At 48.4% G+C, this 24618-nt stretch overlaps 1 protein-coding gene across 5 annotated transcripts; it reads right to left on the reverse strand.

Annotated features, from left to right (window-relative positions):
• Positions 1-1562: 1562 nt before the first annotated feature.
• Exosc7 (exosome component 7) lies at positions 1563-24600 on the reverse strand. Of its 5 annotated transcripts, none has more exons than XM_021661186.2 (8): positions 24430-24600; positions 17590-17691; positions 17240-17334; positions 9354-9426; positions 7131-7201; positions 5341-5464; positions 4123-4278; positions 1563-1798 (listed from the first exon to the last, which is right to left on the reverse strand). In XM_021661186.2, exons 1-8 carry the CDS (start codon positions 24484-24486, stop codon positions 1694-1696), a joined length of 783 nt encoding a protein of 260 aa, XP_021516861.1. In that variant the 5' UTR covers positions 24487-24600; the 3' UTR covers positions 1563-1693. The 5 variants fall into 5 exon arrangements, with proteins under 5 accessions (XP_021516861.1, XP_021516863.1, XP_021516860.1 ...); XM_021661188.2 differs by having other exon boundaries at positions 5346-5464; positions 9354-9519; XM_021661185.2 differs by having other exon boundaries at positions 9354-9519.
• Positions 24601-24618: the final 18 nt, after the last annotated feature.

Consider the following 24618-nt stretch of genomic DNA (forward strand, 5'->3'; position numbering starts at 1 on the left):
AGAACCAAATTACTCACAAAGCAGACCTGGGGGTTCCTCTGGAGCCAGGGAGGTAGGTGAGAGAGGTGTGTGAACAAGGTGACACAGGAATCCGGGTGACCTGTTCCATGCGTGTGCCTAGCCTGAATGTTGACTTTTGTTACCCATGGGAACATACAAGGCAGTACTTGCCATTCCCACATCCCAGTGGGCTAGCGAGAGCAGCCTTTGGAGCTTATCTACACTTGATGTGCATGCCTGCACCACCAGTGTCCATCATTCCTCATGGGCACACAGCAGGCACAGGGCGGAGGATGAGGCCTGACTCCAGCCTTGTTGGGAATACCGTTATCATGGCATCTGTGTGGCACACATTGGGAAAACACAACAGCCCAGGAGATAGGCAGCATCCCTGGGATACACAAGTCCAGCCACTTCTCTGCACAGAGATGGATGGACGCCTGGACCTCTGAAGGTAGTGCATGAGGGCTGCAGCTTACACTGTGTTCTTCCATTAGGAGATAAATTCCTAACACCTCGCCCCATTTGACTGACTCAACACAGAATGCAAATACCACTGGCTGAAATGTTCTCCATGAATCAGCTCCCTCTCAAGAGCCCTATGAGAATGATTTAGGAGCTTTGACTCTCCCGGAAAAAAAACAAATACTCTTCTGTGATAAAGCCTTAATTCCACCATGCTGCACCGAGTAGGCTATCTTCCTTTCTATCCCGAGAGAATGAAGGCTGGCCTGAAGTCAAATGACAACATTCCTTAAGCAGCCTTCACAGTGTTGATAAAACATGGCCATTTTATGAAACATCAGGGAGGGTTATAAAACACACAGGAATTTCAAAACAAGAGTGGAGTCTAATATGCTATGACATGCCTGTAACCTAATCCCAAGCAGGAAGGATGGGAGTTCAAAGGCATCACTGGGCTACATAAGACTGACTCAAAACAAAAACAAGAAACATCTAAGAATGTTCAGAAACGTTGGCTAGAGACCCAAGTCCTGAGCCAAGGGTCTTCGGGCTCTGCAGAGTTAGCTCCCTTATTGCTGACCTGCTGAGGCACCAAGTAAACCGGCGTGTGTGTGGATTGTTTCTGTCTCCTCTATGTAGCCCTGGCTGGCCAGGGCTCACTATATAATAGATTAGGCTGGACTCACTCACAGAAATCTACCCACATCTGTCTCAAAAGTGCTGGGATTAAATGGGATTAAAAGTATGTGCCACCATATCCGGCCTTGTGATTTTTACTGTGAAAGATTTATTAAAAAAAAAAAATCACAAAATACTTACCACAAGCTATCTTCTTAAACTACTTTCTGCAAGGATCTGTTTCGGAGACTGGGGCTTGTTAAATAGTCTCAAGCTTGAATCTCCCCAGTCCAAGTATTCCAGGTATGGCCACCATGCCTAGTTTCCTCAGGGTCTTTCTTTCAGTGTTTGTTACCATTTTCTCGTACCTTGAAGTCAACAGCTCCCTGGAGACAGTGACACTCTTCACCTCCATCCTGGCAGCACACTGCTGAACAGGACAGTATCATGGTATAAAGCTGGAAACGCTAACACCAAACCAGACCAGAAAAAAGACTTTATTTTTACATGTATAAATGTTGATTTAAAAATTTAACAATTAAGGAAAGTATATACAAAGCAGTTTCAATGGAAAAGTGAAACAACCCATGTCCATCGCAGTGACGACAAATCATCCCAGAAACCCGACCTTCGGCCTCTTGGGCCCCAGGCTTTCTTCCTTGTTCAGAAGGCTCTGCAAGGACATGTGCAGCACCTTGCCCACTCGCTTGCTGCTCTGCAGGGTGACAGGGACAGGGCAGAGGTCATCTGTTAGTGAGGAAATAACCTGAAGCCCCTCCCAGCCTGCCAGGCTGCCCAACACCACACAGCTGTCTGCATCAGAGAACATTCTGAGCAGCTTTCATTTGCCCTCCATGTTAGGCACATGTTCTGAGCTGCACCCCGGCTTGCTAAGGAACTTTTAATTAATGAACCATGAACCCAACAGCACCATGATTACACTCTGGATCCTACACACATGCATGCACACTTATATGAACACACACACACACACACACACAGCATCTACACTAGAAAAATGCCCAAGTCTACCAAAGAGGTGGTCTGACTGTTCATGCAAATGAGGGTGCGAGAAAGATGAGGAAAGAGGTGAGTGCAAGGACGACAGGAGTGGAGAGGCCACAGCGTGCAGGGCTGCCCAGAAGGCCTCGCCTCACCACTGGGCATTCAGAACCACTGTGTCCACGACCTGCGGCTCTTTGAGCCACGTTTGCGGACCCCACTGTCAGGTCAGGGCAGCTCAGGTCTAGCTCACTGAGGGAGCTAAGTTCCCAGCCTCGGCAGCGCTGAGTGCACACAAGGCAAACAGAGGCCGGCCGCCCTGGAGGCACAGCTGCAGGACCTGCTTATCCTCTGCCTCAGATGTCAAAACTGTGCCCAGCTGTGGAGGGAGGACAGCAGACTGTGAAAACATAAGAACCACCCTGGCATGGCGCACACCAAATCTTGGCAATTGTTAAAACACCTGGTTTCCCATTAAGTTCTCTGGAGTAAGCCCTCTTCAAGGGAAGGTGTGAGCTCCTCTGGTCTAAAGAGGTCTTTGGTGAGACTCCTAATGCATCCTAACAGCTTGTAGAGAAACCTAACACCAGGCTGCTTAAAGGAGTGCAGAGAGCAAGAGCTAATGGATACTGACACTCCTGTACCTCTGCCCCTCAGATTCTCAGAGCAGTCTAGGCAACCACCCTCTCCTCCTGCAGGGGACACCTGCAGCCTGAGCTGGAAGGCACAGCCGGGGAGAAATGTTTTCACAGCCTGCCTACACCTGAGTGTGGAAGCCTGTGTAAGAAAGCTACGAACTATGGCAGAGGATAGATTGTTCTTCCCACAAGGTGGCCTTCTATAAAGAACCATATAAACTGTAACAAGTGAAGGCACTTAAAAGCAAGGACTGAAGGGAATGCCCGGACACATCCACGTCATCTCTGTGGGAAAGACAAAGCTCTGGGAGGTACATTCTTGTCTCTTCGGAAGACCAAAGATGGTAAGACATAACAACAGGTGTATTCTCTCTCTGTATGTGTATCTTCTTAAGGTAACTGTAAATGCCACCTTATGTTTTGCTTGCTTTAATGATAAAAATGAGAAGTGCTGTGTTTGTACTACTCTTGAGCTCAAATGCTTGGAGTTCCACACAAAGGTCTTTGAAATATCCTTTGCTCAGGGGCTAGAGAGCACTGGCTGCTCTTCCAGAGGTCCTGAGTTCAATTCCCAACAACCACATGGTGGCTCACAACCATCTATGATGGGATCTGATGTCCTCTTCTGCAGGTGTACAAGCAGACAGAGCACTCATATGCATAAAATAAATAAGTCAATCCTTAAAAAACATCCTTCCCTCCTCTGAGATGTGGCCTTGTTGGCCATATGAGAGCTGACCGCTGCATCCAGGCACGCTGCCCATTATGTCCTGTTATGTGTTCCCGGAAGCCACAGGTCAACGTCAGGTGTCTTCCTCTTCACTCTTCACCTTGATTTCCGAGACAGGGATTCACTGTGAAGTCACCCACTGGTCAGAATGGCTGGCCACTGAGCCCCCAGGACCTGTGGCTCCCTGCCTCCCGGTGCCAGGGCTGTGGGTGGCACCCCCCGGCCAGGTCTTTATGTGGTGCTATTTCTGCGTCATGACCTCATGCCAGCGAGCCATCTTCTCACCTGTCCCCAGCTTCTCACCACCTTTTAGCTCTCCCTAAAACACTGCCAGGTTGTGAAGGACCCGGGGTAGGTCACTCTGTCCATACTCCAGTCTAATCTATAATCTCTGTGGAAGGGGCAGGAATTCAGTTCAGTTATGTGACTTTTTACAAGGTGAAAGACAATACTCTCAAATCAAAATGCAGCCGCTGGGGATTAGAGGAAGAGACTTGCTTAGGATAGAAACAGTCACTGACAGGGCCTGACCCCCCAGCTCTACCCACTATCTGGTCTACCCACTGGTCTCCTAGCCCACCGTGGGGTTCTGGGTGTGAATGGGGAAGACACGTGGATGAAGAGGCAATGGCAAGCCCCCCGCCAGGCCTGCCCCTGCCCACGACCCACCTCCATCATCTCAAAGATGCTCTCAGGATCCAGGCTTCCCTTCCCCACCTTCCTCACGCATGTCACAACTCCCTTGCTGGTCACCGACACCAGCAAGCTGGCCAAAGAACAGGCCTCCTCTTGAAGCGTGGCGTCCACCACGTGCCGGCAGCCAATCTACAAGACAAGGCTGCTTACTGTGCGTGAACAACAGAGACCCTAGATTCCTGACTCGAAGCTTACAGTTTGCCTATAAATGGCCCATTTCAGATCTTATTTTAAATTCTCATCTGGAAACTGCTGGAAGGAATGTTCAACACTGCTATCATGGTTCACTGTATGAATATTATAAGAAAAAGACAAGATGGAAACAAGGGGAATGGGCCAGCTCATCAGGACAGAGACCACTAGGCATCCCGTCAGTGGACGCGGGCAAAAACGTACACGTGAGGCCATGTGATACCTTGTCCACCCCAGCAGTGAATCTAGAGAGCTAGGGGACAAGCAAGGCGACGCCGTCCTTCAGAGCTGTCCAGTCCCACACCCTGAACGTTTCCTCAGGAGCCCAGTTCTCACAATACTTGACACATTCTGTTTCTGCTCGTTTTGAGACAAGGTCTTGCTGTGTAGCCCTGCTGACCAGGTACTTGACATCGAGACCAGGTTCGTCTCCAGCTTGCAGCAGTCCTCCTGCCTCCACCTACTGTGTTCTGGAATTGCAGACGTGAGCCACCACAACTGGCTCAGTTTTGTTTTTGTATAACAAGTCACAATCCCAGCCAATACAGGCCTGAGGCGATGCTAGATGTCAGACTCTGACAAGCTCTGGGCTCTGTGAAAACCATCCCTGACCTGTGACACTTAGGCCTGGCTCCACGCCAGGCTCTGAGGTGTCAGGTCCACAGCGAAATGCTGTTTGAGACCCCATTATGTTTAGCTACCTTGGACTCCGGGGTAGACGGAGTTAATGGAAAGAGAGCACAGCACAGAGCAGGGATGCAGAGGAGCACGGCAGCCCCTCTGATGAGGCAGCCCTCTCTTGGGACCCACCATCTGAGCACAAGGGGAGCATTCCGCGATGGTTTCTAATGTAACTAAATCACCAGCTCTGGGGTTAAAGCCTCATCTGTTCAGTTTGTACAACTACAGCCTTCAACCTATGAAGTAATCTCAACAGGCTAAGGCTGGAGGAGACCCATTTCCCAGGGAAAGCAAAAGCGCCCAGAGACAAGCTCACACCTTACAGAGGGTGACGGTGCAGGGGACATCCTCCACACTCAGTCGGATGCAGTCATAAGGGTCATCAGACAGTTCAACGTCCTTCGCCCCCTCTTCATCCTCCAGAACACGAACCCTCGGTATCCTGGAAAAGCATAATTAAATTTTTCATCTACCAAAGGAGGAAGCATGACCTTTCCTGAGCTTGAACATTTCTGTCTTACAAGCAGGCATTTCATTACTTTTCTCCTGTTTTCAGCATTACCTGTCAAAAGCTGAGGCTAGAGATTCCATTACATGGACTCAGAATACTAAGTAATATCCTTTTTTTAATTGGGCAGTAAGCAGTTTGAAATTGGATTGGTATGTCAAAAAAGCCTGTACAACACATACACGAGAAAGAGAGAGAGGCACAGAACTTTTAATTCCAGAATCCTTTGGTCCAAACATAGGTGGGCACAGGGTTGAGGAAGACAGTTGGGTGGCATCAACTCTTCCCGAGGCCCCCAATGTATAAAGAGCTTCCTATCCTCTACCTAAGGGCATCCTTGCCACTTGGTGTAAGCCTGACCACTGTTCATCACCTGGATAGCTAGGTTTCATGAGCTGATCTCTACTTCCCCCAAAGTCCTCTCATCTCTGAGGCTTAAGGCACATCTGATGGCAACTTCCTCCCTTTGTCAACAAAGCCCAGGCGTTGGCTGCTGCTGATAGGATCTCCCATGCTCACTGTCATCATGGAGTGCCAGGACCATGAACAGAGCCAGTGGCACAGCTGGGGAGGGCACTACAGCTCCTAGTCTCACAACTACTCCATCTTGCAAGTTCTCGTGTGACTTTAACTTTGCTCTTATTTGTTCTGCAGTCCCCATTTAAAACTGCCCAAGTGAAGAACAGCCATCTAACAGAGTGTGAGAGTGGGCTCAGGGAATCTCTCTGTTAACAGGCCCTGAAGATGCTGCTCTGGGCACTTTAACCTCCAATGTTACTAGACCTGCCTTGTTCAACATTTCACCAATAAATAGACACGAGGGGTGTTCCAGAACAAGCATGTCTGCTCACTTATTCAAGATTTCTTTTTCTTGTGGCTGTGTGGATGTGTCCACATCTGCATGTGTGGAGGTCTGAGCACCTCAGGTATCCTTCATCCTCCCCTTATTTTTCTGTCTCTCTCAGCGGAACCTGAAACTTGCTGATTCTGCTTCACAAGCTGGCCAGTAGCCTCAATCAAAAGCTTTTAAACCCCACTTTACCCCAGGAGACCTCAAGAAATAAAGACATATCCATCCACACTTTTACTCAAATGCTAGACTCTCTTCATAGGTATATAATCAAAGAAATGTCAGCACAAATCTTAGCTCCTTTTGTGTTCACAGGCTACCCTCACAGCCTATCTAGGAAGGGAAAACACAGCGAGGGAACCACTGTCCTTAACTAAAACCACGTTGCTCCCTCCTAGAATATTCATGCACATAACCTAGGAATGTGTGAGCACCTACTGTGTGCTGGGTACGGTGGGCAGCAGGCATTCAGAAGTGAAGGCTGACACAGGCAGACAGCCGGATGTAGGATGTGTTTTTAGCTTCTATTTACATGTTCACACGGTACAGTCACCAATGAAAATAATGAATGCAAAAATAAACACGAAATGTGTGTGTCTTACTTAGTTTTAGCACACAAAATCCCTTTCCTGGAGTTTGACATTAGCTCTCACGCCTCTGAACAGCACTGAAGCTATTTTAGACAACACAGTTTCCTTGCCATTGTAAGCTCCACACAGGCCCGCAGGACCGGTCCTGCAGAAGACCCACCTTGTGTTGAAGAGAGCGGCCTTCACAGCGATGGAGATAGCGTCAAACAAATTCCCACCACACTCCAGCAGCTGAGAGACAGGCACAGAGGAAAAAAGTGGGCATTACTTATCACTAAGCATTAACCCAGCTAAGAAGCAGAGTCCTAAGCCATGCTGAATGCATAGTTAAAAAATAAGGGCATGAAACCAAGCATGGAACATCTCTAGTCCTAGGACCCTCGAGGCAGAGGCAGGAGTCTATCATAGGTTTGAGGCTGGGAAGGCTATGTAGTGAGCATTCCAGTTCAGCCTGCAACATAGACTAAAATACAAAACACAAATAAAGCTGGGCACAGTGATACATGCCTTTAATTCTAGCACTGTGGAGGCAGGGGCAGGTGGACCGGACCTCTGTGAGCTCAAGGCCAACCTGGTTTACACAGTGAGTTCCACAATACCCTGACTCCATCTCAAAAACAAAAACAAAACAAAACAAAAAACCCAAACCTAACAAACAAACTGTAAGTGAATTAATTAAAATAAAGATAAGGTTGGCTGCCCCCGCTTGGCTGTCTGAACACGAGAAGAGTGACATGCTCCCTAACCACAGGGCTGCTCTTCCTGCTATGGCTGCAGTTACACAGGCACACGTGAAGGTCCCCACTGCCCTGCTAAAGCGACAAGCTTCTCACAAGCACTTAAATAGGGGCGGCTCCCAACTGCTTTGGGGGCCTCTCTGTAGCTTTAGCTGTCACATACTGCAAAGGACACTGCATGTCAGGGACACCTTTGGTATGTGATCAACAAGACCCATACCCGGTGCTCAGACCTGTACACCGCCCCACTGTACATTAATTATAAAAGCCCAAGTCTACCATGGTAGATTCGCAGAGCACACGTCACAGGGAATCGGCAAATCTACCCTCCTGAGAAACCTCTTCCTGATTTCTGGAAAAAGCCAGCAGCCAGATCCTCAAGGAGATGGAGAAGTTCCATGTTGAGAAGAATCTCTTTCTCATTTTGACGGGCATTTGTATGTATTTGTGCACCCGCCCCCTCTTGGGAAGGACCCTGGACAACATCCAGCTACACAGTAACCTTTGCTGACTACATACTTAAGGCCCAAATGAATTAAAAATTTGCTCTTTTCCTCCAGGTTTCGAGGAGAACAGCCTGCACACATTCCCCAGGGTCAGCTCCAGCAGCTGCGCCGCGGGTGGGCACCACAGGCTTTCCTGACAGCGCAGCACAGAGGCCGGGAATCCCCCATGGCCCCCCTGCCATACTCGCCTATGGACATTTACATGGAGGCTAACAGCGCTCAGCTGCAGTGACCATCTCTGCCCTAATCAGGAACCCAGCAAGCAGTGTACTTTCGCATGCCCACCTCCCTCCTAGAAAAGGCCAACCGCAGGCACTGGCCTCACGCTGGCCGTAGGTCTGTTCCCCACTGATGAAAGATGACAGTCTAGTTACTTTTCCTCTCTGGGTCTCTGGTGTCTCCTCATAGGTTTGGAACGCTGACCTGAAGGATCAGGGAAAAGAGCTTCTCATCCCACACAAAATGCCAACTTGCTAAACTCTACCTCTATTTGGCACCGCCCAGAGGGCCCAAATTCCCTGCTAACTCCTGTGGGTAACTCTAGGTCAACTTTGCAATGACTACAATCTTTTCATAAGTTGAGAGAATGTCTTGTGTATTGAATGGATGCATCAACTGTCAATTAAAAAACCTGTGGCTTATAGCATAGATAAAATAGAAGGTGGGGCACCTGGCAGGCAGAAGGATTCTGGGATAGAGGCAGGTACTCGGGATTCACCAGGGAAGACGTGAGGACAGACGCATGGTACCTGAGCAGAGGCGACCAGCCATGTGGCAGAATGTAATTTAGTCTAAATGGGTTACTGTGAGCTAAGAGCTCATCTGAGAAGAGCCTGGCTATATGGCCTAGGGATTTGTAAGTATATTTTGAATCTCATGAGTCATTATTCTGGGAGCTTGGGGTGGAGAGAAAAAGCATGCATCCTACTACAATATTAGAAAGGTGTTGCATGTACTACTTACTAATGCTTTCTATTTATCTTGTAAATAAAAACACTATTACAGGAGACCATTTCTTCCCAAATAATCTGAATGGGGATGCTGAAAACATTTCTCTATCAAGAAAGAACAGAGGGAGGAAAGAGACCAACATGTCTTCGATAAGTGTGGTGCAAGGCAGGACGGTGCAAGCTGACTCACCAGCACGTCCACATAGAGAACCCAACAGTGCTCCCGGGGACTGATGCACAGGGCCCTCAGGTCCACGCTGCTCCTGTTGTTAAATATCCGGTAGAGGGTGTTAGCGATCTCCGTGCCAAGGTCATCCCCTCCTCGCCCTTCAAATTCTGGGGTAGCGTTGGCCGAGCTACACAAGACAGCAAGAGGAAAAGCTGAGTGAGTCTCTATAAATACACAGAACGTGTTCTCTGCGGGATGGCTGGGAGACAGCAGAAAGAATGCCACCAAGGGCCAAAGGCAGAGAGCTGCCCTGGCTTGTATGAGGTGGAAGGGGAAAAGTGAAGTCACCGAAATGGAAAAGGTATTAGCTACCTTGGGGGCCCACGGGCATGTGCAATGACCCAGCCCAGCACCGTGCCCTGTGCTGTCAGTAGGTGTGACAGGCCTTCAAGAAGAGGAAGACGACACAGGGGAGGAAGGGAATGGGGGTGGGGGTGGTGATGTGAACTGCAGCTGATAAAACGAACTCTTATCTTCAGAGTAAAATGGACACTTTTCTCTGGCTGGCCTATAAACCCAGGAGGCCTCAAAACGCTAACGTATGGCTTAGAGATGTTGCCTCCTGCTCTCCACAGTGCTGGCTTCTAGGGCTGTGTCAGGGTCAAACCCTTCTGGAACAGTTTAGAAAATACATATGCTAACAGAACAGAGACCAGAAACTAGGTTATCACTGTATTGAGAAGGAAAATGAACAAAAGCACAATCCTGCTGGACTGTTAAATATGCATATTTGAAGCCATTTGATCTTTTTCAAAGAGGAAAAAGTCATTTTTGGACTCTTTGATACTTACGTACCATTAGCTCAACAAAGAGTGAACAAGAGTTCACATGTGCCGTTCTCACACGACTCAGGGTTCTTACGGACACAAGCCAGCCTAAGGACACCTCATCCCTCTACACAGTCAGGAAAGACGCTGGGCAGCTTCAGCTCAGACTTTGCAAAGTCATGTCCAGAAGCTTCCTGGCTCCTAAAACCCAGAAAGGCATCTGCCTGTGTGAGCAGGGCTGCAGACTGTGAAAGCTGGTGGGTGGGGGGTGGGGTGGGGGAGGGATATATGGATGTGTATGTCTTCTCCCTGGAGGGTGAAGATTCCAGAGAAGCCAGAATCAAAGCAGCAAGAGAGGGCCTCCAGGGAAAGCAATGCCAGCATGGTGGCCCATGGGGACCGTGTATCTATCTAATGCTGAAGGAAATCTTAGTGACGAGTCTAGGAATGAATCAGAGCACTTACTGGATAACTTTGATTTTCCACTTACACCATCAGCAAGCAGAACCCAAATTAAAGAACACAGGGAAGCTTCCTTGCTGCCATAGCAATGAGGCAATTCCCAAACTCCTCTGCCCACTTCAGCTGCGGAAGTGATTAGGGCTCTTGCCAAGGACCAGCCAAGACCAAGGACCTTCACACAGGCGGCAACACACAGCTCGTTTCTAACACCGAGCAGCCTATACTGCTGCTAACACCGAGTCGTACGTGGCTGAGGGCCGAACAGCACACCACACAGCTCTCACTGTGCACAAACCAATCAGAGGTGCTTGTCCTGGGTTCTTACGCTCACTGAACGCCGCAGACACAGCTTTAATTCCCCAGCCCCAGAGTAAGCCATTCATCTGCGACAGCACAACTGTCTACACATCTGCCCACAAAGCCAGCCCCACTGGTTCCTTTGGACTAAGCAAGTTTAAAGTACATTTTATCCATTTAAAATAGCCTTTTATCTTAAACACACCATTCTTTTAGTTCAGGCAGAGAGGGCTAGAGGTTTCTGCAACCATAGCTGCCCAGTGCTCTCTGCATGGCCCCTCGTTCTAGAGTGATTACAGAGGAGGCCAAGGAGAGAGGAGGTGAGTGCTCAGCCTGGAGACCATGCGTATGACAAAACAAACAGAAACAAAAACACAAACCAGACAGCACTAGAGACATGACCTGGTGGCTAAGAGCACTGTCTGCTCTTCCAGAAGACCCAAGTTCAATTTCTCGCACCTACATGGCTGTTACCACCGCTTGTAATTTCAGTCTCAAGGGATCTGACAACCTCTTCTGACCTCCATGGAACACTCATACACAATACAATAAAAGTAAAGGGGAAAGCCAGGTTCAGTGGCACACGCCCATAATCCCAGCATTCTAGGAGGCAGAGGCAGGTGGATCTCCGTGAGTTCCAGGCCAGTCTGGTTTACACAGTGAGTCTAGGACAGCCAAGGCTATATAGAGAAACCCTATCTCAAAACAGAACAAAACAAAACAAAAAACCTAGACAGACAGACAGACAGACAGATAGACAGACAGACAGGATAAAAGGCCAGAGTCTACAGCAGGGCAGAGAAATGAAGGTTCTGTCCCATCACTGGGACTCTAACTGGCCACCACTGCCCGGCAAGACAAGGTGTTTTAAGAGAACCTGAGATAATCCAGGTGGTCTGTGACCTACAGCAGCTGACTGCGGGGCCCTGAGATGGCAATTCTCATTTTAGAGGGCAGCACACAAATGATTTCACAAATGTTTACTGTGCTACACACCACCCTCAGCACTACAGATACACCAGGACATGTTGGTTTTAGAGCAATCCCAGGCAGAACCGGTTACCTTATGTATCTGTATTTTTGTGTGGTATTGGGAAATAAAGCTGAGGTTTCACAAATGCCAGGAAGCTCTTCACCACTGAGCTACACCCTTAACCTCTGACACGCTTCAGATGAGAGGAGTCAGGTAGGTCGAGGAACTTGCTGTAGGAGCTAAGTGTCTAAGTCTGGCACTTTAGGCCTCACCAACAGCCTCTCTGGCGCGTCACTGCAGCTCAGCCTGCACCGTGATTCTCAGATGGGCTGGTCTTGACCTTGTATTTTGCCCTGGTAGCGAATGGAATGCCCTGATTCCGATCATGGGACTTATCATTAGACCACAGATGTAGTCAAAAAAGCCAGTTCTAGTGAAAATCTTCTCTGCTAAATGAGGAGGAGGGGGTGAGAGAGAGATGGAAAGGGAAAGATAGAGGGGAAGAGGAAGGGAGGGGGAGAGAGAAAGAGAGAGCACAAACACACAAAGGCTGGTAATTCAGGCCTCTGCTTCCGTGTCTCACCACAGTACATGGTAAACCAAAGGCTATTAGTTACAAACTAAATCAGATGACTCATAGAGCACTCCAGTCCCTCTCCCAGGGCAAGACAAACAGCCCAGCAGTTGGAAGAAGATCGGCCCAGTGCTCCGCCCTCCTGACTCCCGGCCCCCACCCTGCTCGTGCTGCACGCCCTCCTGACTCCCAGCCCCTACCCTGCTCATGCCGCACGGCTTGTCTGACTTACCTGGACGGGTGTGCTCAAGGCAGTGTACCTGTGGTGGACTCCAGACTCTGAGCCCCCAATGCAGCCTGCAAATCTACGCAGCTTAGGGGCAGAGGAGAGGCGACTGCAGAGAGTGCCGAGCGTGGCTGGCTCCTCTGCGTGCGCCTTTCTGAGACTGCAGAACCTCTCTCTCACACAGAGTGGCACTTCTCTACTGTGCCTCCCTCTCCAGCCCTTCAGCCAAGGACGGTGCTCTCCTGCCCAACAGAGCACAAGATACACAGCTCTACCCACCAGGTTTCAGAGACACCGGTTCTGCACCAGGGAAGGATGCATGTGGTCATACTCAAAATCAGTGAAGATGCAAAGGGAAGGAGCAGAGACTCAGCACACTAAAGTTAGGGGTGACACTCTCCTGGATCCCCCAGGCAGAACCCAAGCCTTTCCCAGGTCCAAAAGCCCTGAAAAAAGTCAAGAGCTGAGCAGTGACCCAGTGGACTGCCACCTACTGGAAGCTCAGTGTGACAGGCAGCCTGGCTTTCGATGGAAACCCAAGTTTCTTCCTCCGCCTCCATTTTTTTCTTTTTCTTTTTCTTTTTTTGAGACAGGGTTTCTTTGTGTGGCTTGTCTATCCTGAACTTATTATGTAGACTGGGCTGGCCTTGAACTCATAGATATCCACCTGGCTCTGCCCCCCAGGTCCTGGAATTACAGGCAAGTGCCACCGTGCCCCTGGAAGGCAACATTTCTTAAAGTTTCAAAGTTCTCATTTAGAATGGACTTTTCTCGGCTACTACGATCAAGGCAAAGACCCACGAGAAGGTTTAAGGCCCACTTTGCTTCCAGATGCGTATATGTGTTGCCTGGTATTGCTAGAGTCAGGTTTGGTCAGGGTAGCTAGTACCATTTCCAGTGGGCTGAGACACCATTCCCAAGAGGCAGGCCAAACTGACGCAGGGAAGAGCACCTGGGTCCATAGTATCATAACTCCAAGGAGACAAACCTGAAGAGAATGAATTAGCAGAAAAGCAGTTAGCTTTGAGGGAGCAGGACCACTGAGAACTGAAGTAACAAAAGCCTGGAAGTTGCTGACCAGGCTGGGCTCAGAGGCCAGAGGGCCCCGGCCAACACCACCTGTGACACTTTCCTCCCACTGGGGAGCAATGTCAGAGCTCAGCAGAGCCTCAAGCAGAGCCCTCCAGCAGATGGCGTACCTACTGCTGGGCCCCGCCTCAGGCCTCAGGAGCTATTTCTGTTTTCTACTGCAAGAAAGACAGGGATAGGTCTCCTCCAAGCCTCTGCTTTTGTCTCCTCTGAGGATTTTTTTTTTTGAGTGACTAGGGAAGGAACCCAGCACCTCCCACATACCAGACACACAATCACGCAATGACCCCCACACCTCAGCCCCTCACTGTGGATTCTAGACATGCACTCTACTACTGAGAAACATCTCCAGCCTTCTCGTTTTATTTTTATTTATAGTAAAGCGGAGTTGAAAGTTTTGTTAAAGATATTTTAATGTAGGCTTAATCCTGAGGATTAGGAGAAGAAGGTTTGCTAAGAAGAAAGTAAGGCACACCCAGGACTCTGGGTGCTCTTCCAGGGCACAGAGGGTGTGGCTGTCGCCTGGGCAACCACACTAGCTATGCCTTCTAAGGAAGATAGAATTCACTACCTGGAGAGTGTACTCTTGACAGACTTCAGAACTCCCTGGAAACCAGAGCTCCTAGTGGGGTCCTCTGAGACTTAGGAGGAAAACAGACCAGCAGACAACTGTCCTCAGCCAGGCCAGTTAGGCTGCTTTATAAACCAAATCTGAGAGGAAGCAGCTCAAAGACTCTTTCCATGTGGGAGTCACCTGGCCTTGCCGCCTAGGATGAGAGAGGGGCAAACACAGCCATGAGCTTCCCCTCCCCAAGCAAGCTGTTAAACTCCGTTTACACTGCTATGTTTGCTGACCAGAGTCACATCCTCCTATCAGACACACAGCTTACAGCGAGGCTAGTTCTGGCCAGAGGAATACATCCTGCAAGCCAGCAAGCCACACCTCAGAAAAACATTGCATTTACCATGCTAGACAAAGTCCTGGGGACAGTGGAGTAAGGGCAAAAACGGTGCACACACAGATAAACCTGGGCCACAGCTGGGTTTCATTTTGTACTCAGGCTGTGTGAACCCATGGTCACCTCAACACTAGGCTCCTCTCTGGACCCAGGACCTTGGCAAGAACAGGATCAGTGACTTGGGTACAATGCAGCCATCTACAATCATCTTCCGCTACCTAAGCAAGCCTTATTAAACCTAGCTTACTCGTGGGCTATCATCGAGACCTTACTAATAAGGTCTCTAAGGTCTCGATAATAGCCCATGATGAGCTAGCAGACAACGAAAGGAGGAAAGGAGAAAGGACAGCAGTTACAGCTCTTCTGTCTGTACAGAATGGAATTTGCAGATGAGGCTCGGGACGGCATCCTGCTTCCTCCAGCAAAGGAGGCGATAAGGGTACTAGCCATCTGACCTGCAGGGTGAGTCAGCTCCGACACAACCAAAATGGTGGGAGCAGCCACGCAGAAGACTGTTGGAGGTAGAGGATGAGCTGAAAAGAAAACTGGCCAGTAAGATGAATGTACACTATTCCCCCAAACTCAACATCCTTCTTAAACTGGCCTCAGCATGCTGCAGGAATAGAAAGAGAAAGATGTGAGGCAGAGCTGAGCTGCAGTTTTGGCCACTTGACCCTGGGAAGTCACCTCCCTGCTATAAATTTCATTTGTCTTTTTCTTACAGAGTGCAGGGAGGATCAGCTTCTGTGTTTGAAAGAGCAGATAGGGAGATTACCTACCATACAAACACGACTTAGGTGGAAAGGGCGGACACATGTGTGCTAGACTTTGGTGATTGGTTCTACGCTTTTCTAGGAGTGTGAGCTGTGTAAGAGCAGGGCGCCTATGTGACCACACCTCCTAAGCCTCCTGAGTGTAGAACGCTGAGTGGCAGAAATATCCTAAGTACATCTCAAAGCTATACGCTAAGTCCTCTGGTCTCTTTAACAAGCCTCTAAACTCGGAGGTCTTATGGCCACAGGATACACACCCAGACCTAGCAAGAGCCAGCAGGGATCTAACACAGTTAACAATGTTTCCCCTCTGGAGGAGTGGAAACCAGGAGAATAGAGCTGAAAATGAGGTAGACTAAAGTCTCATGTTTTATGTCTTTACTTGTTTATACTTTGTTACACATGTTTATACTTTACTTAGCATTAGATAATTCATACCCGAGGGCTAAGGGCATCTAGGTAAAGTTCAACAGCAAGGACAAGCTTCGCAAGGCAAAACCATGTCTTTCCCTAGAGGCATGTAAACAAGTAACAATAGCCAGTTGTAATGAATAATCTGAAATAAACTCACTCTTATCTGCTACCCTGGGAGGCATGAAACACATTCCAAGAACAATTCCATGTTTTTGATGAAACTGAGCTCACAAGACTCTCGTCCTGTTTCCTTGCAGTTTTCTCACAAGCACTCAGAATTCCTCCCGCACAACCTGGACTATGCTCCAGGAAGGCCTGATGTCAACACTGGCCCCTAGAAGCAAGGCAGGGACACGCTGAGATGAGGCCAAACAACAAATAAGGTCTCGACTTAGAGTTGGCTCAGTGCTAAGAGCACTTGCTGCTGTTGCAGAGAACCCAAGTTCAATTTTCAGCACCCACAACTGTTTGTAACTTCAGCACCAGCGGGTCTAATGCCCTCTTCTGCTCTCCAATGGCACCAGGCACACCATCGATGCACAGACATACACATGAGAGCAAAACACCCCTACACATAGAACAAAATAAAAAGTTTAATCGTCTCAATTCTAGAAGGGAGAAAGAAACAAGGTTCCTGAGTCCCACGGGAGCCAGACTGTCTAGGAGCTGCTGTTTACTCTTTCTCATCACCACGTTTCCATCCCCCCTTTTTTAGATGAAAAGAGTCAGGTATAGACCGAGGTCACACAGTCTGGCCCAGAGCTAGATGCAAATATCCAGAGCCCTGGTTCTTCCCAGCAAACTTTGCTGCCTCCATCTGGCCACTTGCCCAGCTCTCCAGGCTGTCGGCTGGTCCTGACCCACCTGCCAGGAAAATAGGTGTTCTCTACAGAGCAAGAGCAGAGAGAGAAACAGGGTGCTGGGACCAAATATCCATATTATCTAGGCTTGTTTTTCAAAGCACCTTACCATTTACAATTTCACTCGACCCTCGTAACGTCCATACATATGCTGGGCTTCCAGGCTAATGGCCTTTTTCACACTGAAAAGAAAAGCTTGGCGAGTGCCATGTGATTGCAAGGTTAGGCACTCCTACTGCCTGGCATTTTGCAAGCGAGTAAATGCCTCCCGGACAAATGAGTGACTAAGTAAACATGACAAGGCTGACTTTCTGAATCCTCCCCTTCAACCTTTTCTTGTCTTCTTGTGGGAGGCAGAGATAGAATCCAGCGCCTCCTCTATGCTATGCAGTGCTCTTCCACTGAGACATCCCAAGCACCCTCTTCCTTTAAAGCAACCTGCACAGTACTGACCAGTCAACAAAGAACTCCAGGTAGCCTTCGTTTGGTTTCTCCAGCTTCGGTGTCCCCATCTCTGCTTTCACTCCCACCAGGATATCTGTGTGACCCTGTGGACACACCCAGGAGTCTCTGCTCAGGAACCACTCCTCCTCCGAGAGGTGAGCTGCTGGGGCTTAGAAGCAGCACCCTAAGAAGAGGGCTGTTTTGGGTCTGGACAGATGTGCTTTCCCAGTATGGCTTACGGACTGGCGTCTCCCCAGGACCAATGTGTACCCCCACCCCCAAAGCCAGCAGAGCCTGTAACTGACCCTTAAGGCTTACCTATTGCTCCACCTGGAATGGACTGAGGCCACAGCACTTACCAGCTTGACTCTGGCCGAGCCACTGGTGTTAGACACTACATCAGTCTCCACTTCAACGCACCGGTAATCCTCACAGCCACGGCCATCCACCCGAAGGTCTTCCTACGGAACAAGTTTTGAGTTGAGATCCCAAACTCACATAGACTCACACCAACCCTCACTACCGCCAACACTGCCAGCCTAATATAAGGAAAACACTCAGAAGTGACATATCCTATAGCTAACGATGACAGAACTATGGTTTCATTACAAAGGCCTGCCATATTTGGATGTACAAAACACACGAACAAAGACAGCAAAATGGAGACACACCCACCTAAGCCACCCCTCTCCAAATCTGCAAAGGTATGCTTTGCTTTGCCAGGCACAACTGTCTCAACGAGAGCCCTGTTCACCCCAAATTCAGTCTACAAGACCTGTTATTTTAGGTTATGCACAACCTAAAATACTTACACTTCTAAAGTAGGCTCTACAAACTAATGTAGGTGAGCCATTTGTTTCTGTAATTACAGGCTAACAGCCATGCCTCTTCCGGTAGGCACTCTGAGTGTTCTTCCCGCATAGTTGAGGGAACTCCATAAATTCTCGCCCGGTCCTTTATAGCAAGTTTGTTAACCCCTGCTGCATAAGGTGGTCTCCAGGGTGGCCTCACGCTGCCTGTCCTTTCTGCCATCTATGCTTTTCATTGTTCATGTGTAACAGCACAACTCACAGATATCTACTTTATATCATGTTATAATCTGATGTTTGTCACTCAAAGCATATTGGTGCCTTTGGTTGGCTTTGTGCTCTTTCAACACTTCTATCTCTCTCTCTCTCTCTCTCTCTCTCTCTCTCTCTCGATTTTATTTATTATTTATACAATGTTCTGTCTGCATGTATGCCTGCATGCCAGAAGAGGCCATCAAAGTTCACTGTAGATGGTTATGAGCCACCATGTGGTTCTGGGAATTGAACTCAGGACCTTTGGAAGAACAGCCAGTTGTTCTTAACCTCTGAGCCATCTCTCCAGCCCCCTCCATCTTTCTTACAACACAAAATGTTCTGCGATTGCTTAGTTTTCCCTGCACTTTCCCCAAGGAGTCCTGGTTCCTCTTCCTGGCACACAGTACTCAAAAACTAGAAGCTGGGTGCTAAGTTCAAGGTTTCTAGACCATCTCGGCAAACAGAACTGAATACATATGTCACTAATTAACACATCTTCATTTAATTCCTTATCTATCAAGAAGCCAGGAGTTCAAATCAACATTAAGTACTTCCTACTTAATGTCCACAGTTTATTCCAGCCTTTTTCTGTCTTGTAACTTTTTTCTCTGAGTTCCACTACCAAATCTCTAGAGGTGGAGGTAGGGAAAAAGCGGGCTGTCCTATCTACCCACCGTTTTCTCAGTATCTACATTGTTTCAGGGCCGCTAACCATTCTCCCCAGAGAAATAACTTTCCGGTGGAGTAGTTAGATACAATGTTCTCAGTTTCCTTCTTGCCCCTTCCTCCCTCTGGTCACAGTACTCATTTGTAACCTAGACTCATTTGCAACTATTTATATTTCAGTTTCACTGCATCCTGGTTACTTTTAATTACTTATTTACTTTTCTACATTTATGAAACGTTACTATGGTTCTACCAGACGAACCAGCTCCAAGTAACATCCTCTTCCTTCTATTTACATTACGGTCTCTCCACGCCTCCCTTCTCATCTCCTTCCCATCCACTCCTGGCCAGTGACAGGTCTCTTACTGGGATCTGGTTTAGCTTGGATTTCCTCTGTTCAAATGAGCAGTTTTTTTTAATGACCCCCCCCCCCCCGTTAAGCATTATTACAATAAGTGCATACTTGAGTCTAGACTTTTGACCTCCTTTGAAACAACTGGGCTTTCTTGTCATAATGATCTACTTTTGGGGTTAAAAACCCCTTTTGTTATGTGAAGGATGATGTGTGATTTTACATGCTATTTTTAAGACGGCTTTCTATGTATATGAGTGTTTCTCCTGTCTGTAAGTACATGAACCACGCAAGCGTGGAGCCCAGGGATGTCAGAAGGCAGCACTGGGTCCCTGGAAGTGGAGTCACATATGGTTATGAGTTGCTGTGTAGGTGTGGGAACTTAACCTGAGTCCACGGAAAGAGCAAGTGCTCTTAACCTCTGAGTCATCTTTCCAGCCCTTTACCTGTCCTTTTTACAGCCACCTTTCTTCACACACCTAGCTATATAACAAGTAAACCCACACACAGGCACACAATAAAATGCTCCAAGTCATCTCACTGAGATCTTCCTCATTTTTCACCAAGAATGCATTCTTTGAAAGCATTTTAAAAATTAGATTCATTCATTCATTTTACATCTGAAAGTTCTGCCCTCCTGCATGTCTGTGCACCATGTGCAAGCTCGATGCTAGAGGTCAGAGCTGGAGGAAGGGTGGCTGTGAATCACCATGGGGGTGCTAGAAACACAACTCTAGAAACAGGAAAAAAGGGTGGTTGTAATCACTGAGACATCATTCCAACCCACTTTTCCCTTCCTTCCTTTAAAACAAAAACAAAAAACTCCCAAAACAAAACAAAACAAACCCCCAGGGGCTGGAGAGCTGGCCCAGTGATTAACAGCAGAGACTGGACCTGAGTTGGGTTCCCAGTACCCACTCAGGTGGTTCACAGTCGCCTGCAACTCCAGCTCCAGGGACTCCATGCTTCCGGCCTCCGCTGGCACCTGTACCACCTACGCATATAACCAACACATAACTGAAAACAATAATGAACGTCACTCGGTTCTCGAAGGGGCTGATGCTCTCCAAAGGAGAGAGGGAAGATGAAGAAAGACCACTGTTTTCATATGTGACTATCAAAAGCTTAGACGGGCTCCTGCCCATGTATTTCATTTTATTTTGAGAAGTTAAACAAACAAAAAAAGCAAACAATGGCTGCCTTCTCCTACACCATGATGTAACACTGACTCTCTGTCATAGGTGTTTCAGTGCTTTAACCCTCAGCAGCTTCTGAGAAGAATGAAAACTCCTGACTCAGGTAGAAGCCCCTGTGTCGCCAACCCACACCCAGCTCACTCTTTCACTGGAAAAAAAAATCCTTTGAGCTGGGCGTGGTGTCAAACGCCCATAATCCCAGCACTCAGGGAGGCAGAGGCAGAGGCAGAGGCAGAGGCAGGCAGAGCACTACGAGTTCAAGGTCAGCCTGGTCTACAAAGCAAGTCTAGGACAGTCAAGGCTACACAGAGAAACCCTGTCTCAAAAAACAAAACAAAACAAAAATCCTCTTGAATCAAGAGACACAGATTTGGAAAGCAGCAGAATTAAATGTCTGCAATAAAAAAATTAAAAAAAAGAGAAGAGCCCATGGGAGAGAAGTCCACAGCTCCTCTTCCCTGGCACATCTCCCAACCTCGTGTGTTAGATCCCACTGTCAGTGAGCAGCATTTGAATCCACAGCCGGAGCTCTTCCGCTCCACTCCACACAGCCTGTAGCCACAAAAGGATCTCTTCATACAATTAGTGCAGACAACCTTAAGGTGAGGTGGTTGGCTGCGTGAGGGGTTCTCGTCACGACAGTGCTTTGACTGCAGTAGGTTATGCAATCAAACAGAGGGTTCCAAGTGTTTCCTTTAAAATGCTATCCTTGTGACTTGTTTCCATGTGGGGTATTAGAAACTGGAACCCCATCTGACCATGCCTTTCCAGCCTTTAATAACGTCCAGCCTTCTAAAAAAGGCCAAGGGGACAAGACTAATAAAAACCTACACATTTTTCTTTATGTAAAATATATACTCTATTCTCTCAAAAGGGAAAACAAGCTAAAACACTCAAGAGAGTAAGAGAAAACAACTAGCCCATATATCACTGAGTTGAGGAGCAATTTAAAAAAAAAAATCTTGTTTTCCTTATAAAGTGCGGAGGAAAGTGTCTGAGCCTGCCTGGCTTGGCTACGCACCTAAAGCCTTGCCATGGGTTTTATTTACCTGTAGTGTTAGGAGCAAAGGGTTCAATATATGCATTGAATACTAACACCGCCACGCAAAACTGAAGGCTCCAGTTGAAAGTCAACAGGGAAGAAAACAACTTCTGAGCATTGGGATGGCGTAAATCCTGCCCTTCTCAGCAGAGACTGAAGTACCTCCGACTGAGGACTCTCTGGACGCTGGGCTAGCTCCTGGTGACTTGCACAGCGGTTACCCATGTGATTATAACAGCGCTGCTACCTGGCTATGGGAAGACTACTGGGGCTTCAACTTCCACATCCTCAGAAGGTTCCAGACTAGAAATAGTTCTTGAAGGTGACCACCCTTTATCTCCTTGCTTTGGCAGCATTTCTTAGAGGAGAATTGAGATCTCAGTGTCTTCCTAGTAGAAAATAAACTCATCTGGCCTAGCTTTGCAGGCACAGGCTCAAGAAATGGCAGGCAAAATTAGATAGCAATTGTTACTTCATTTTCTCTTGAGCAGCTCTGTATTCCTTTAAAAGGATGTGGCTCAGTAAGGCTATAGACATGGGCACAGGCTTTCTGTGCCATTGGTTTGTAAATGTAGAGGGCTAAACAGGAAATGGGGAGTAGTTCCAGATCTGAATGTCAGACAGGGTTGAATGGTCAGACTGACTTCTCAACCTCATCTTTGAAGACCAGACTCTGGTATAATTTAAGCGAAAGGGCTAGAAAATGAGCATAAACAAACAAACAAAAAACAACAACAACAACAGCTGAAGCTATGTCTTCCTCCAGTAGCCAAGAACAAAGCAATGACAGAGCTCCAAGGGGAAAGCCTCTTTGAAAGCCTCTTCAACATCCTGACCTGGCTATGAGGTTACAGCTATAACACCCACGAGGACAGACCAGTGAAGCCCCATTGGGCTTACAGTTCTGGACTGGCCACCTGCATTACTGCTCACCCTCAACAGGGCAGAGGGAGGTGTGCAATCCAAGGCATGGCACAGGGAGGGTGACCAGGTCTTTTGTAATGAACCACTAGCTGCCCCAGGCCAATTCTCCCAGTGGAATTGGATGTCTGCTCTAATTAAGAGTTGTTATGCTAGCCCAGCACGGTGGCACACAGCTTCAATCCCAGAAGCAGGAGACAGAGGCAGGTAGATCTCTGAGTTTCAGGGCAGCCAAGGGTATATAGTGATAGCCTGTCACAGAAAAGCAAAAAGGTGTTAGGCCATAATGTGATGAAGAAGCCGTGCAAAATTAAAGGTATTGGGTTTTAGGGGTGCTGATTTCACCAAGATGGAAGAGAAACTAAACAGCAAATGGCCACTGGGAAAGGATATTGTTTGGCAAAGAGAAGCAGATGGATCTCCAGAGACAGTCAGTCACTGGTCACTGCGGTTCTTAGGAAAGAAGGCGCTCTGGAGCTGGGAAGAGGGCGCTCTGGAGCTGCGCAGAAGCGCTCCAGTTCTTGCAACAAACCCATTTTTTCTTCAGGTCACTGAAAGTTTCCTGAATCTGAAGAATTTAAATCCTAACAGTTCTTAATATGTCCATGAGGACTAGGGATGTGGAATGAGTGGCTCAGGACAAAGCCACACTTCTAACAGAAAAAGAAAAAAACCAAAAGGAAGCCACATCTCCTCCCCCTCCTCCAGGGCTGTCCATTTTATTTTCACATTCCCTCACAACCCCGTTCTGCACACACCCCACTATTCCTAATCTTGAACTGAAAAGCTAATGAGTTGTGGGTTTGGATTTTATTACTCTGGCTTAACATGCAGCCTATTGATTAAACGGTGGCATTTCTTACTCTATAAGAAGTACATAAGGTAACAGTATGTCATGTGACTTTTCACATGACTTGCATTATGGATTTTAAATGCTGACAGTTGCCTATGATGGCTACTCCATACGGTCAAACCCAGGGTGAATGCTTGCAGAATACCAGACAGATGATTGCCAGATGAACATTCTTCACTTCTTTTGAATGTTCAAAAGTAGGGCTGAGCACAGATCGTGATATTCACTTTAGCTACCCAAGGAGCTAAGCTCCCCACAAGTAAAACAGGAAAGTCAACAATTAGACCACAGCCTACCATTCTCCTCAGCCAGGTGGTGATGAGGCCGGCCTTCTGTCAAGGCATGGGCTGATACAGGCCTGGGATACAAAGATTCCCTCAAAAAGCAAAGCAAATAACGATCCCACCCCACCGGAAAAAGAGATTATGGGGAATTTGGCTCCATGGTAGAAGCCTGCCTAGCGTGCAGAAGCCCACGAGGTCCAACCCCCAGCACCAAAGAGAAGCAGGCCACTCCTACTCTTTTCTATTTGCAAGCAATACACTTGTGTGAGGAGTGTGGTTTTCTCTGAGCCTGAGTCTTACAGCTCAGCGTGGCCCTCAACTCCTGATTGTCTCGTCTCCTCTTCCCAAGTGCTGGGATGACAGGCGCCAGCCACCAAGGTCTTGCACATGCTAGGCAAGCACTCTACTACTGTGCTACATTCCCTTCTTTCCCCTTTTTTGGGGGGTACGAGGTGCAGTGTTTGCTGCTGGTTTATATTTTGAAGGCCTCCCCCCTCCCTCCAGGATGCATGGCCTCTCTGTGCAAAGTCTGCAGACGTCCATCCACCGGCTGTGACTCTGATTACAGGATCTCGGGCTCATGTCTCTCCGCGCAGAGGCCACAAAGACATTCCTTCATTAAACAGCAGCCTCTGCGGTCGCCCATCGCTCCCTGGTGGGCTAGGAATCGCCTGCATCCCGAGAGCTACGGAGATCCAGGCAAGCCGGACGCACGCTCGCCGCAGGCCGCACTGAACCTCGGAGCGTCGGCCTTGGCCACGTAGCCTCTGCGCACCTTCTCCCCGCGCGCTACGGCCCGCACCCGCGGCCGCCAGCGCTACCTGCACTCCGTGAACGATGTAGATCTTCTCGGCCTCGCTTAGCGCCACCGACGCCATGCTTCCCGGCTCGCCGCGCGTGCTGGCGTGTCATCAGCTCGCGCCCCGCCCCGCCGCGCCTGCGCGTCATCAGCCCGCGCGGCGGCCGCTCCCGCAGCCGCGGCTGCCACCACTGCCTAGAGCTCCATGGGC

The sequence above is a fragment of the Meriones unguiculatus genome, chromosome 6, assembly GCF_030254825.1.
Source record: "Meriones unguiculatus strain TT.TT164.6M chromosome 6, Bangor_MerUng_6.1, whole genome shotgun sequence".
NCBI lineage: Eukaryota > Metazoa > Chordata > Mammalia > Rodentia > Muridae > Meriones > Meriones unguiculatus.